Raw genomic sequence first — 12,626 nt, 5'->3', positions numbered from 1 at the left:
CAGTGCCCACAGGTGCCCTTTTTCTCACCAGTCTTGCCCCATTTCTCTTCTTGGTCCCAGGGGCATGGTGGTGGTGGCCGATAAGACCTTAGAACTCTACCAGAAGACCTACTGGGCCAGCTACAACATACCGTATGTCCCCATCCCTGCCCCATACCTGCCTCACCCCTACTCAGTTCTCTGTTCTGGTCAGGGGTCCTTCCCTGCATGAGCTTTTCAACCCGCAGAGCAAAGAAGCCACCCTGGCCTTTCTTTGGCCGGGAAAGCCCTGCCAGTTTGGGGGCACAGTGGTGGGGCTTAGGTCTGCGGCCCACAGTGTATGGGGGTGGGGGTGGCCAGGCTCAGGTGCCGACCCCTGCCGAGGCTCGCCCACTGCGTCTCCTGTAACCGGGCTGCACAGCCATCACCTCTGGACACTCACTGTGCCCTGCCAAATGAGAGATTTGGTCCTTACAACCACCGCACGGTAGCCACGGCCGCTGTTCCCATTTCACAGATGAGGAAACTGAGGCGTCCAGCGAATGCCTAACTTTCCCTAGGCGAGTTCCCCAGCTGTTCAGCGATGAAGTCAGCATCTGAACCCATGTCTCTTGGCCCGCAGAGCCTAAGCTTGGTCACCCAGGCAAGCCACCCCCCGGCATAAACAGAAGACAGGACTTGCTGTCCTGTTGTGGTTGTCAGTGATAATATTCTGGTGTGACGGCCCCTCTGCCTCCCCGGCCGCAGCCAGCGTGGGCAGGGGTGGTGAGTGACCATTCTTATCCCCCGCAGGTACTTTGAGAGTGTGTTCAATGCCAGTGGGCTGCAGGCCCTGGTGGCCCAGTACGGGGACTGGTTCTCCTATGATGGGAGCCCCCGGGCCCAAATCTTCCGGCGGAATCAGTCGCTGGTGCATGACCTGGACTCCATGCTCCGGCTCATGAGGTGCGTGGGGGAGAGTGAGCCCCGAGTCCTGTAGAGCTTTGCGTGCACGTCTCTGGCCCCCGTGTCAACCTCGCCATGAGCCCGGGGGTCATAGGGTGGTGGCCAGCCGTAACTACATGTTACAGGTGAGGGTGCTGACCTGCCACTGAGTGGCCCCCTGCCCAGTGCTGGGCACTGTGCTCGGTACCGGAGGAACGGCACGAAGCGGAGAGCCCCCTGGCTGTGGCTGGAGATGCGAAATCCGTCAAGCACTCACACTGATGTGGGTGCCGGGGCGAGGACGGAATGAGCCCCTAGAACTGCTATGAAGGGGCACAGTGGGCTATCTAGCCTGGATTGGGGTTGGGGGCCCGGAGGGGCCCTGGAGGAGGGCTGCCTGAGCAGATGTGAGGGTGGGCATGGAATGACGAGGTGAAGGGTGAAGGAAGTCCCCCGCTGGGGGTGGGGGGGTGCGGGGGAGCTTGGCACGGGAACGCAGGTGGCTTGTTTCAGGGCTGCCGCCACCAGGAGCTCAGCCTCCCCTTCCCAGCACTCCTGATGCCCCCTCCTTTCCCACGCCCAGGTACAATGACTTCCTGCACGACCCCCTGTCGCTTTGCAAAGCCTGCAACCCCCAGGCCAACGCAGAGAACGCCATCTCGGCCCGCTCTGACCTGAACCCAGCCAACGGCTCCTACCCTTTCCAGGCCCTGCACCAGCGCTCCCACGGGGGCATAGATGTTAAGGTGCTGCCCTGCCCGGGGCCTGGGGTCAGGGGGCTTGGATGCCATCATCACTGGGGGTGGGTGGGGGGGTAGGATGAAGGCTGGGGTCAGGGCAGATGGCGGGGTGGGGGGCAGGGTTGGCATGGGGCTGCAGGTGGGGTCAAAGTTAGGGCTGGGATCAGGGCCCTCTGGATTGGGGCAGCTCCAAGCCCAGCCTGGGGCTGGTGCTCAGTGACCTCTGCCCTGGCCCCCAGGTGACCAGCATGGCACTGGCCAGGGCCTTTCGCATCATTGCCGTCAGTGGCCCTACGTGGGACCAGCTGCCTCCGTTCCAGTGGAGCTCCTCGCCCTTCAGTGGCCTGCTGCACATGGGCCAGCCTGACCTCTGGAAGTTCTCACCCATCGAGGTCTGGTGGGACTGAGTCTCGTTCTCTGCCCTGCTGACCCCCAGTGGGGCCACCCTCGGCCACCACCCTGACCTCCTGCCCACCCCCTCTGTGGGCTTCGTCCTCTGCTGTGCCTGGATCAGGGACCTGGGTCTGCCAGGTTCACTCTCATCTGGGTCGTCTCTTAGGTGGGACGCGGGGCCCGACGGGACCCAGAACTGACTCGTTCGCTCCCCTTAAGTGAGGGAATGCCTCCCCTGTCCCCTGCCTCTCTGCATCTCTCCCTCTCTACTCTCTCTCTACTCTGTCTGCTTCTCTCTTCTGTGCTGGGGTCCTGTCCTCACATGCTGCCCCCTCTTGAGGGCTTGGGAGGGGTCCTCGGATGGGGTTTCGGGCCGCTGGTAGAGCAGAGGGGACCATTCCAGTTCCTGCCTCTCAGTGTCATTCCTGCCGGTGGCTCTGGGACTTGTGGGGTTTCGGCCCCAGGACCTGGGCATTGCCTCTGGTTGACATCGGTCTTTCCATCTCCCAGCCCCAGCCACTCTGCTTCCCTCAGGAAGCAGCCCCCTTGTTTCCCCTTCTGGACAGCTTTCCTGAGGACAGAAACTTGAAAACAAACAAAAACCAAAGTTTCTGGTGACTTGTGGCTGGAGGGGTCTTCAGGGGCAGACAAGAGTGTCACCCTCTATGCTGCAGCCTCATGCCCCCTGCCCCCAACTTGCTCCTGCCCCTAGCCTCAAGACAGTGCCCACAGCTCCCCTGCTGTAAGAACCAAATTGCAGGCTGTGCTGCCATTAAAGGAGAGGCTGTGGCCCCTGTGCTGTGTCTTTTGGATAGTGGGGAAGGCTGGGCTGGTGCCCTTTCTCCTCTTTGGTTTGGGTTCTACACCATCCACCCATGCATTCTCCTGTCCATTCTTCTGTCTACTCATCTGTCATGTATTCATCTGCTAACCCACCTACCCATTGTCCATCTGCACGGTCTTCCACCCATCCATCCATCTACTCATCTGTCCATCCATCCACCCACCCACCCCCCAACCACCCATCCATTTACCCATCCATCCATCCGTCCATCCATCCATCCATCCATCCATCCATTTTCTGTCTACCCATCTATTCATCTGTCATCCATCCATCAATCCATCTGTCTATTCATTTATCTATATCCATCTCTCCATCCATTCATCCATCTGTCCATCCATCCATCCAGATGTTCTTGAGCACCTACTTTGTTCTGGGTACTATCCCAGGGCCTGGTTAACCAACAAGACTTTCCCAGGTTCCACTGTGGGATACAGGTCAACACAAAACAGAGTCTGTCACCATCTGATCTTAGCCAGCTGGTCGACCCCAGCCCTCCACGCCTCAGCTCTTACAGTGGACAGAGGGGTCTGCCTTGCCTTTTGAGGGGGTTTTGTGCTGATTCAAGTGGGACAGTTGAGGCTGGAAGTGATCTTCTGGACAGGTTTTCTTCAACTGAGTACCACTCTGTCCCCCAGAAAGAATTCTGGAGCCAAAGGGCTGATGGTTTGCTGTCCTTGCCAGCCTGCCTTTGATGTCCCATTCCCTATAAAATACATGTCTGTCCCTGCTGGCTGGAAATCAGTGGATGAGCCTGTGTCCAGGGTGGGTTTGGGGTGGGTTTTACACTCTCCCCTGTATCTCACACCGCCTGCTGTTTGTCGGGGTGGTTAGGGGCTCTGTAGGCCCGTGTGGATCAGCGTCATGTCTTGAGGGGCTAGAGGGGTCTCAAACTTCACTCTGAACTTGGAGATTCAGTGAATTGCCTGGGGCTGCTATGGGTGGTGTGGTGGTGTCCCCTCCCAGACCTCGAGGAGCCCTGGCAGGCCGTCTTCTGTTTCCATATGCTGGCGTCAACACATGCTCTCCTTGGAAAACAGGGTTTCTTGTCTGAGAGGATTTGCATGGCATTCACTTTAAGTCTTTTCCTTCTGAGTCCCTGACATGGGTGTCCAGGGTCAGTTTACACACCCCCAGTGATGGGAGGCTCACTACTCTGCTCCCAGTGGTTCTGAGATCAAGTCCTTCTGATACCAGGAAGGACTTCCTGTCAGAATGAGGCCAGCCTCCTCTGCCTCTTGGGCTGGGAGTTGGTTCTGCCTCCAGTGGAGGCAGCCCTTGCCCCAGCTCTTGCTCAGCTCCCTCCCTTCCTGCTTTCTGTCTCCCGGCATGCAAGTCCAGCTGGGAGCAGGGTCCTGGCCCCCATGTCCATGGGGTGCCAAGGTTCCAGGGGGCAGGGGGCAGGGCTACAAGCAGGCAGGTGAGAGGAGGGGAGGGAGGGAGGCAGAAGGAGAAACTCAAAAGGATCTTCATTTCATAAATACATTTTTTTCTTTTTCAATGAAAAAGCTGCAATTAGAAAAATGACTGGGGGTGGGCAGGGCCAGGCTGGGCTTCCTGGGGGAGAGGACAGGTGGTTCTCAGTCCTGGACCACGGCCCTGTGCGTCTTTTAGGGAGGAGGCCCGTCCTGCTGCAATCCCTGTCCCTCCTGCCCACCCTCGCTGGGGACCTGGTATGGGACACACAGGTGGCCGTCACCAGCCACGGTGGCTAGGGACAGTCACAGAGCTGCTGCACAGAGGCCCGAGAGGTTCAGTTCACGGCCTTGCTGGCTGCCGGCCCGGCTCCCCCTTGGAGCTGCGGCCCCTTGGCACAGTGGGCTCGTGGGACCGAGAAGGGAACTGACTGGTCTGGGCCGCAGGCTCCCAGGCAGACACAAGGATAATATTTACAGCGAGGTGCTGGATAAAACTCCAGCTCCACCAGGGGTGCCCCCGGAAGGGAAGGCAGGCGGGCGGGGAAGGGCCCTCACTTGGGCAGCCCATTCTTCATGCCCAGCTGTTCCTTGAGGGCCCGCAGCTGGCCCAGACTGATGTTGCTGCCGCCACAGACAATGACCACGAGGGAGGACAGCGGAGCCCGGAGCTTGCCCTCTCCTTGCAGCTTCTGAACCACGCGGCTGTACACGGCGGCCAGGGCTGCCCCACAGGCAGGCTCCACCAGGATCTTCTCGTCATCTGCGGAGGAGGGCGGATGAGGGTGGGGCCCGGGTGCAGGGGCACTGTTGGGCCATTGGGAAAGCCTGAGGGCTGTGAGCCACTCGGCTCTTGGCCCTGGCCACAGACTCAGGTCCCAGGCTAAACGTCCCCTCACTACCCCAGCTTGACCTCCCAAGTCCTGATCCATGGCGGGGTTTCATTATGAGTGCGCGCACTGATAAAATGATTGTAACTTCCCGAGCTCTGTGTTGAGAAGGCTTGAATCATCACCCGAGCAAGACTGCCATGGTTGATGAGCCAAACCGAGTGCTAGTACAGGGGCTTAAGTGGTAGAGTTTACCGTGTGTGTGTGTGTGTGTGTGTGTGTGCGCGCGCGCGCGCGTGCACATCATCCCCTGTGCTAGGCTGAACCCAGGAGTGCAGCCTACTTACAGACCCATTTCTGAAGCCAACCCTGCGACCCATACTTTCCGTTTCCCCCCTGGGCTACTAGGAAGCTCAGAGTCCGCATTTTAAATACTTTGTTATTATTCCCTGCTGTCATGGTTGTCAGGCTTACTTCTTCACTTGTGGCTTTGACCTTTCTCTTTTCACCGCTGCCTTGTATTACCTTTCATTAGTGGGAAGTTCTAGGAAGGGATGGGAAATAGGACTGTGAAGAAAATTCGCAGTGAATGGGATCTCTTAGGACACCGCGTGGACAGCCAGTTAAGTCCTGAACCAGCAGGTCAGGTCTTGAAAGGACTCGGCACATACCCACAAACTTCTCAATGGCGGCCACAGCCTCCTGGTCCGAGATGACTTCAGAGAAGATGGGGTGCTCCTGAAACAGCTTCAGGGCCTGAGCCCCCACGGTCTTCACGCACAGGGCCTTGGCCACACTGGGAGAGCGGGCATGGAAGAGGATGGGAATGGGGGAACGGAGGAAGGAGCCAGAGATTGGGATGAGGAGGGGTAGAAAGAGAAAGATGGAGTTGAGAGGGAAGACGGAAGCAGGGTCTGTGGGCAGGTGCAAAGCACCGAAAGGCCCCAGGGGATCCCCGACAGAGTGAGGTCTTCGAATAAGGCACAGAGGCTTCACGGGGGGGTAAAGAGCTTATTGTGCTCAACACCGACTGAGCAACAAACACCTGAGAGGCCCCTTGCGATTCCCGGAAAGGACACTGCCTGCCCGGGGCCTTGCCCTGTCCTTCAGGGCTCAGTGTTAAGGCCACCTCCTCCAAGGAGTCCTCCAGGGAGAGCACTCGGTCCTCCCCCGTGACACGGGCATAGTGACTATTTCTTGAGGAAGTATTAGGTGTCAAGGATTTTGCAAGCATTATTTAATTCTCACAACTGTTTTTGCTGTTTGTTGGTTCAATTTTATGGGAGAGGAAACCAAGGCAGAGACCGTGTGGGTCACTTGCCTGAAGTTACCTGCCTAGGGAGTGGTGGTGCAGGCACCTCAAGCAGGATCCTTGTAATTCCGGGACCGGCACTCGCAATCAGTGCGTTCACTCCCCCTGCCTTCCGTGGAGTCTTCACTGGTTCTATTCCCAGCTCGCCCAGGAGCACCTGGGGCCTGAATCACCTTTGCCCTAAGCCCAGCATGTGGCTCACAGCAATTATTTCCTCAATCCCAACAGTGCAGGATCAGAGCCCAACATGGTGGCTCCTGAGAGCCAGGCTCAGGAATCCAGAATCCTGGACTCCGTCTTCCCTATCTGTGGTAAGGACTTGTCTACCCAATATCTGTTCTAGCTGCGCAAGTGGAGACCTGGTAGGAAGGCATTTCCCAGCCTCCCTTGCAGTAGCTGTGGCCATGTGACTAAGTTCTGGCCAATGAGAGCTAAGTGGAAGTACTGCATCTGTCTTTAAAGGGAAGGGGCATCACTTCTGCCCTCCCTTTCTCCTCCTGCCAGTTGGAGTGTGGGTGTGATAGTTGGCACTTAAGCAGCTGTTTTGGGCCATAGGGCTACATGATGAGAATGGAGAACAAACTCAAGGAACCTGCACTCTGGCTTCATGGAGCCCTGGACTGACTTATAGACCTATTTTTCATTTTATGTAAGAGAGGAAGTGAGGATCAGTCTGGTTTAAGTCATTGTTATTTGTGGCTCCTGTATAATGCGTCAAACCTAATCCTGATTACCATCTGTCAAAGGTTCGGGGCTGGGATATGAATGCTTTGGGAGCAGGGGCCGTGTTTATTCACCACTCTGCCCCAGGATCAGCAGTGCTTGCACATATTAGGGGCCCAGTAAATGGTTGGCAAATTAATGAGGTGTATAAAACCCCTGTCACAGGGCACTCACTAAATGCTTAGCATTGGACTCTTCATGTGAGGCAGCATGACGTTCATGGTACTGAGTCATGTAGACTCGGGTTCAGTCCCAGCAGTACCACTCACTGGCTGTGTGACTCTGGGCAAGTGACCAGAGCCTCGGTTTCCTCATCTGTAAAATGGGACTGACATGGGGGTTCTGCCTCGCAGCCAGCCCCGAGCTGGGCTCCCCGACGGAGGCAGCCCTGCTGCTCACCTGGTAACCTGGGGCAGGGAGACGAGCTTGCCGGCAGTGGTGGCAGCATGGAAGCTGTGGGCTCCAGCGGTCTCCATGGCGATGATGGGCACGTCCCCCCAGCCCACCTCCTGCAGCCCCTGGACCACTCCGCACAGCAGGCCCCCGCCACCCACCGACAGCGCAATGGCCCCTGGCTTTGCGCTCAGCGTCTCCTTCAGCTCCTTCACGATGGAAGTGTGGCCTTCCCTGGAGGGGGGAGCGGGGGGGGGGAGGTCAGGGCTGGGCTCCCTGGAGACCCCATGCAGGGGTCCTGCCACTCATCCTCATCCCCGGCAGCCGATGGGCTTTGGGCTAGTCGCCTCCTCCCTGACTCCACCCCCATGTCTAGCCGCCAGCACCAGCGTGTCGACCCAAGGGCTTCCTCTGGCCACTGGAGCTGCCTGCAAATGTGTCAGGGAGGACAGCCCCGGAGAGCGGCCCGCGGCCAACGTCTGTGGGGACCCAGAATGGTGGCATTTGGTGTATCAGCTCCCCAGCACGCTCTCCCACAGCTGGATCACTCTGGTTTGAGTTCCACGCTGGCTCCCAGCACCCCCCCCCCACCATGAAGTAAGCTCCAGCTGCCCACCTCCATGGCAGTCGCCTAACCACAAGAGCCCTTTATCAGCTTCCTTCTGGCCCCGGCTCCCTCCTGCCTTCTCTGATGCATCATCACCCAGGTAAACTGCTTTCCCCGAAATCTTTGTCTCCAGTCGGCTTTCTGGGGGCCTGGCTGCAGGTACCTGTGCATCTGAGCTCACACATTCACTCCTGGCCGTGGGGAACGGGCACTGGCACACGTGTGTGTGCACCTGCTGTCGTGTCTGATGGCGTGCACACACGTGCAGCTGCTGCGCCCAGGGGTGTGAAGACACGCACTGTGGTAGGTGCCCACCCAGGGGTGTAGCGGGTGGACGCCACCCGCACCAGGGGCCTCTGGGCTCCACATACCAGATGAGGGGGTCGTCAAAGGGAGGAATGTAGACCCAGCCTGGGTTGTTCTTTGCCAGGGCCTTGGCCAGCTCGAAGGCTTCATCCAACATCTGCAAGACCACGGAGGAGGTCGGAGAGGTGAGGGGCCGGGAGACCCTGCCCTGCCACCAGGCGCCCTCCGCGGTCCCTGCCCTGGCTTGGTACTCACCTCGCCCACCACCTTGACTATGGCACCCTCATTCTTGAGCCGCTCAATGGTGAGGGCAGGGGTGGTGCTGGGCACAACGATGGTGGCAGGGATGCCCAGCTTCCTGGCGGCATAGGCGGCTGCCATGCCCGCGTTGCCCGCTGCCAGGGATGGGGGTTGGAGAGTGTGTCAGTGCAGGAGGGCCTGGGAGCCCGGCCGGGACCACTCCCCCCAACCCTGGGGTTCTGAACACCTCCCCGAGTGACTGCTCCCCTCCCCTGGAATTCCAAATCCGGACTGCTGCAGATGTTTGTCCTGGCTCGTTGCTAGGGAAACCAGGGTCCAGAGAGGTGGAGCTCCTAGCCCAGGGACACACAGCAGGGCACAGGAAGGGGCATGCAGGCTACTTACCTGAAGAGCAGACGAAATGTTCACAGCCTTGCTCAGCCCACTGTGGAGACAAGGGGGGAGGTGAGGCCCACCTCCCAATCTTCCACTGGGCTCTCCCCTCCCACGTGGAGTGCTTCCCAGTGATTCCGATGTACCCCTGGCCCCTCCTTCCTTCACACAGACTTTGTGCCGCCCTAGCCTCTCGGACGACATCGCCTCTGCCCAAAGAGACTGGCTCAGGGAAGGGCGGGGAGCAGGCAAATGATGGCTCTGGGATCAGTCCATGAGGAGACCCTCTTGGGTGGGCACCCCTTCGCTAGGCATTGTGGGAGTCAGTACACAACACTGGCCTTGCCCGGTTGAGGATAAAGGACCTGCCACCCTTGCTCAGATGATACGGAGCCCATCCCGTACCATCTTGCAGAGGTGTCCAATGCCCCGGATCTTGAAGGAGCCTGACGGTTGGGCACTGTCCATCTTGAGGTAGACGCTGGTGCCTGCCACTTTGGACAGGGACATGCTGTCACGGATGGGGGTTTTGACGTGCAGGGGCTCTCCAGACGTCATTGCTGGGAGGAAGGAAGGACACCCAGATGGTCAGGAGAGCCGGCTGTGGTGCCAGCCGTGGCCACATAGCCCTCAGCATGCCTGCGAGTGACCCCTGCCCTCGCTTCCCACGAACCCAGATGGGGAGCATCCTGGAGACCTGAATTCAAATCTCAACTGAGCCACCTACTCACCAGGTGACATCACGCAAGCAATCCCCCCTCAGCCTCAGCTGCCTCATCTGTAAAATGGGGACAAGGACCCCCCCCACCCCCGCACACACACACAACATGCTGGGAAGTTGTGAGCATCAGAAAAAGCATTCAGACCTTGCACCTTTCAAGGGGTGTGAGATGGGGATGGATTTGCAGGTGCTGAGTCAGAGTGAGCTTCCAGATGGTTCAGTGCTAAAGAAGGGGCAGGACAGCAGGTATAGTCTATTTGTGCAAAAACACGGGGACGCACACACACACACATAATCCATAAGCTTCTGTGTGCACAGAACATCTCAGGAAACAAGAAACTCATGAGGGAGAGGGACTTCTGGGGATAGCTGGCACTCATCATCCCTTTTGTGCTGTTTGAATGTTTTATTGTGTATAGGAATTATCTATTTAAATGCACGAATATTTTTCATACTAACCTTTGGAAAGCCCCATACCCAGTTAGAATAGACTTTTTATAATAATTATTATATTATGTAATGACCACTTCTAGAGTGATTACCATGTGCCATGCACTGTTTTAAGCTTTACAGACATTAATGCATTTAATCCTTTTAACAATCCTAGGAGGTGCATTATTAGTCCATTCTCCTGATGAGGAACAAGGCTCAGATTGTGTTTCCCAGAATGGCCATCCCACACGCATCTTTTATGACGTGACACTGATGCTTTTCTCAGTGAGAGGTGGGGTCTGTGCTTCCTGCCCTTGGACCCTGGAGGAGGGGGTGGTCTGTTGGCTGCAGGGGGAAGGGACACTCGGTGGCTTCCAAGCAGCGCAGCACTGGTGAATGTTTAACAGTGGACTCTGCAAAGAAACATCAAGCCCTGATTTGCCGTGTGTGCACTTCTGTGCTGTACATAACCTTCACAAAAGCCATTTTCAAGCTACCAACATGATGTCACTGAGTGTGGAGCTGGGAAGAGATGGCACAGTCTGTTCTCCAGAGCCCGTGTGAGCCGGCTCACTCCAGTCTGTGTGAGCCGGCTCACTCCAGTCCGTGTGAGCTGGCTCACCCCAGCCCCCAGCTCCCCCTTCCAGGGAAGGGGACACAGCCTCCACAGGGCTGTCTCTCTTGGGCAGCTCCATCTCAAACCCCAGCTGCCTCGATGGGAGTAAGCCCAGGCCACATGCAGAGGCCACATGTAGATGCCCTACCTGACAGCGGATGGCCAGCGTCACCTGCCAGACATGGGGGGTGACCTCGAGACGTTACCAGCTATCATCACACTGCAGCCATCTGAGAGACCCCATTGAGAATTGCCTGCTGAGCCCAATTAAGCCCCAGAGCCCCGACAGACAACAATACAATGATTGCTGTTAGGTCACCACGCCTTGGGGCAGTTTGTCACACAGGAATAGGGACCTGAATATTAATGTGACTTGCCCAAGGCCACACAGCCAGGGAGAGGCAGGATTTGAATTCAGACAGTCTAGCATGGGAGCTAGGCTCTCTCCAGGACCATGGGTGTGGCTCAGGCCTCCCCGTCTGGACCGACTCTGAGTGATCAAGAAGCTGATGTGTTCCAGAGTCTGGCCACATACGTGCAGCCCTTTTTCCTCCTCTTCTGGATTCTCCCCCGTTTGGGCTGAGCCAGAATTTGATCAGTAGGTGGTTGGGTGAGTAGCCTATCTGGTTCCCCACCCCCACCCCGGATCTTCCCCCATCCTAGAAGGCCAAGCAAAGCTGGCTCTCTCTCCCCACATCCCACCCCATTTCCAATGACACCACCTGGGACAGCCCTAACCCTCGGCCACCACCCCTCCCAGATTGGGCTAGATATGCCTGGGTCAGAAGAAAAGTGAGGGATGGGGTTCCTGACCACCCCACCAGCCTTAGCACCCCCAAATAGGGATAGCTCATGTCTGTCTGAACGAACTAACATTCAGGGTCTGGGAGGGGGTGCTCTCCCCTAGATCTCTTGAACCAAAGCCAAGGACTAGAGGCACTCCATTACAGGAGCGTCCCCATATCTGTTTGAATTAATGTTAATTAGCCTTCTGGAGGTTATCCCTGAAACAATGGCACCCCGTTCTGGCTGAGTGGACCTTGTGCACGTTGCCAAGCCCTGGCCTCAGGGAGCTCTCCTGGTTGGGTGTGGGAGGCATCCCCCACAAGACCCTTTCGGGTGGATTTGGGAAGCCTCCTCCCCCACCTCTGTCTGGTTGCAGCATGGGATACCTTCAGGTGAGGGGCAGGGACCCCCTATGGCACCACTCCCTCCAGCACAACATCCTGAGGTTGTGCCAAACATGGACGGGGGAGGGCTCTGGAAGCTGCTATCTGCCTTACATGTCCCCTCTTGGTCAGAACTCACTCTCCCCTCACTTGGCTCATAGCAAGAGCTCAATAAAAACGAACTATTATTATATCTGACCGGACATTCTAAGTGCATGATCTCATTTCACCTTTACAACAGCCTTACAAGTAAGGGTCTGTTATTATTCCCATTTTAGAGATGAGAAACCTGAGGCCCAGAGCTAGATGCTGACCCAGCCAGTCTGGCTTCAAAGCATGGGTTTCTATGCGCAACTGACTCTACCTCCTCTCTTCCCCTGGAGCCCCCGTCCTGCCCACCCCTGGCCGCAGGCACTCCAGACTGCGGTGGGGCTGAGGAGGGGGTACTTACCTGGCCAAGGTGGTGGAGCTGGGCGGCTGGGACAGAGGGAGTAAACCGGGAAGGGATAGACTGGAGATGCTATAGGTGGAGAGACGGTAGAGTCCTCGGAGAGATGGAGAGTAGATGGACAGGTAGAATGTCTCCTGAATT

At 57.4% G+C, this 12,626-nt stretch overlaps 2 protein-coding genes across 4 annotated transcripts in view; one reads left to right on the top strand and one right to left on the bottom strand.

Annotated features, from left to right (window-relative positions):
• PLBD2 (phospholipase B domain containing 2) overlaps positions 1-5,277 on the top strand; it is a 23,973-nt gene extending 18,696 nt beyond the window's left edge. The window contains exons 9-12 of the mRNA XM_025889701.2: positions 61-132; positions 772-924; positions 1,487-1,649; positions 1,883-5,277. Of these exons, the coding sequence (XP_025745486.1) occupies positions 61-132; positions 772-924; positions 1,487-1,649; positions 1,883-2,050 (556 nt within the window). The 3' untranslated portion in view covers positions 2,051-5,277. The remainder of the gene's footprint in view (positions 1-60; positions 133-771; positions 925-1,486; positions 1,650-1,882) is intronic.
• On the bottom strand, positions 4,847-12,626 carry SDS (serine dehydratase). 3 transcript variants are annotated; one of them, XM_073881067.1, is made up of 8 exons: positions 12,486-12,626; positions 9,502-9,656; positions 9,109-9,148; positions 8,719-8,858; positions 8,529-8,620; positions 7,557-7,784; positions 5,794-5,918; positions 4,847-5,055 (listed from the first exon to the last, which is right to left on the bottom strand). In XM_073881067.1, exons 2-8 carry the CDS (start codon positions 9,652-9,654, stop codon positions 4,847-4,849), a joined length of 987 nt encoding a protein of 328 aa, XP_073737168.1. In that variant the 5' UTR covers positions 9,655-9,656; positions 12,486-12,626. The 3 variants fall into 3 exon arrangements, with proteins under 3 accessions (XP_073737168.1, XP_073737167.1, XP_073737169.1); XM_073881066.1 differs by lacking the exon at positions 12,486-12,626 and adding an exon at positions 10,360-10,382; XM_073881068.1 differs by lacking the exon at positions 12,486-12,626 and adding an exon at positions 9,963-9,981.

This window comes from Callorhinus ursinus, unplaced genomic scaffold (genome assembly GCF_003265705.2).
Source record: "Callorhinus ursinus isolate GAN/ISIS: 27379988/994484 unplaced genomic scaffold, GSC_fseal_2.0 scaffold41, whole genome shotgun sequence".
Lineage (NCBI taxonomy): Eukaryota > Metazoa > Chordata > Mammalia > Carnivora > Otariidae > Callorhinus > Callorhinus ursinus.
The sequence above is the reverse complement of the archived record's forward strand: the minus strand, read 5'-3'. Positions and strand labels throughout refer to the sequence as shown.

Excerpts from the sequence above, each read along its gene's own strand:
- SDS (XM_073881066.1), bottom strand. Across the intron at positions 8,859-9,108 it reads ACATTTCGTCTGCTCTTCAG|CGGGCAACGCGGGCATGGCA; the intron begins GTAAGTAGCCTG and ends CATCCCTGGCAG. Across the intron at positions 7,785-8,528 it reads TTTGACGACCCCCTCATCTG|GGAAGGCCACACTTCCATCG; the intron begins GTATGTGGAGCC and ends TCCCCCCTCCAG.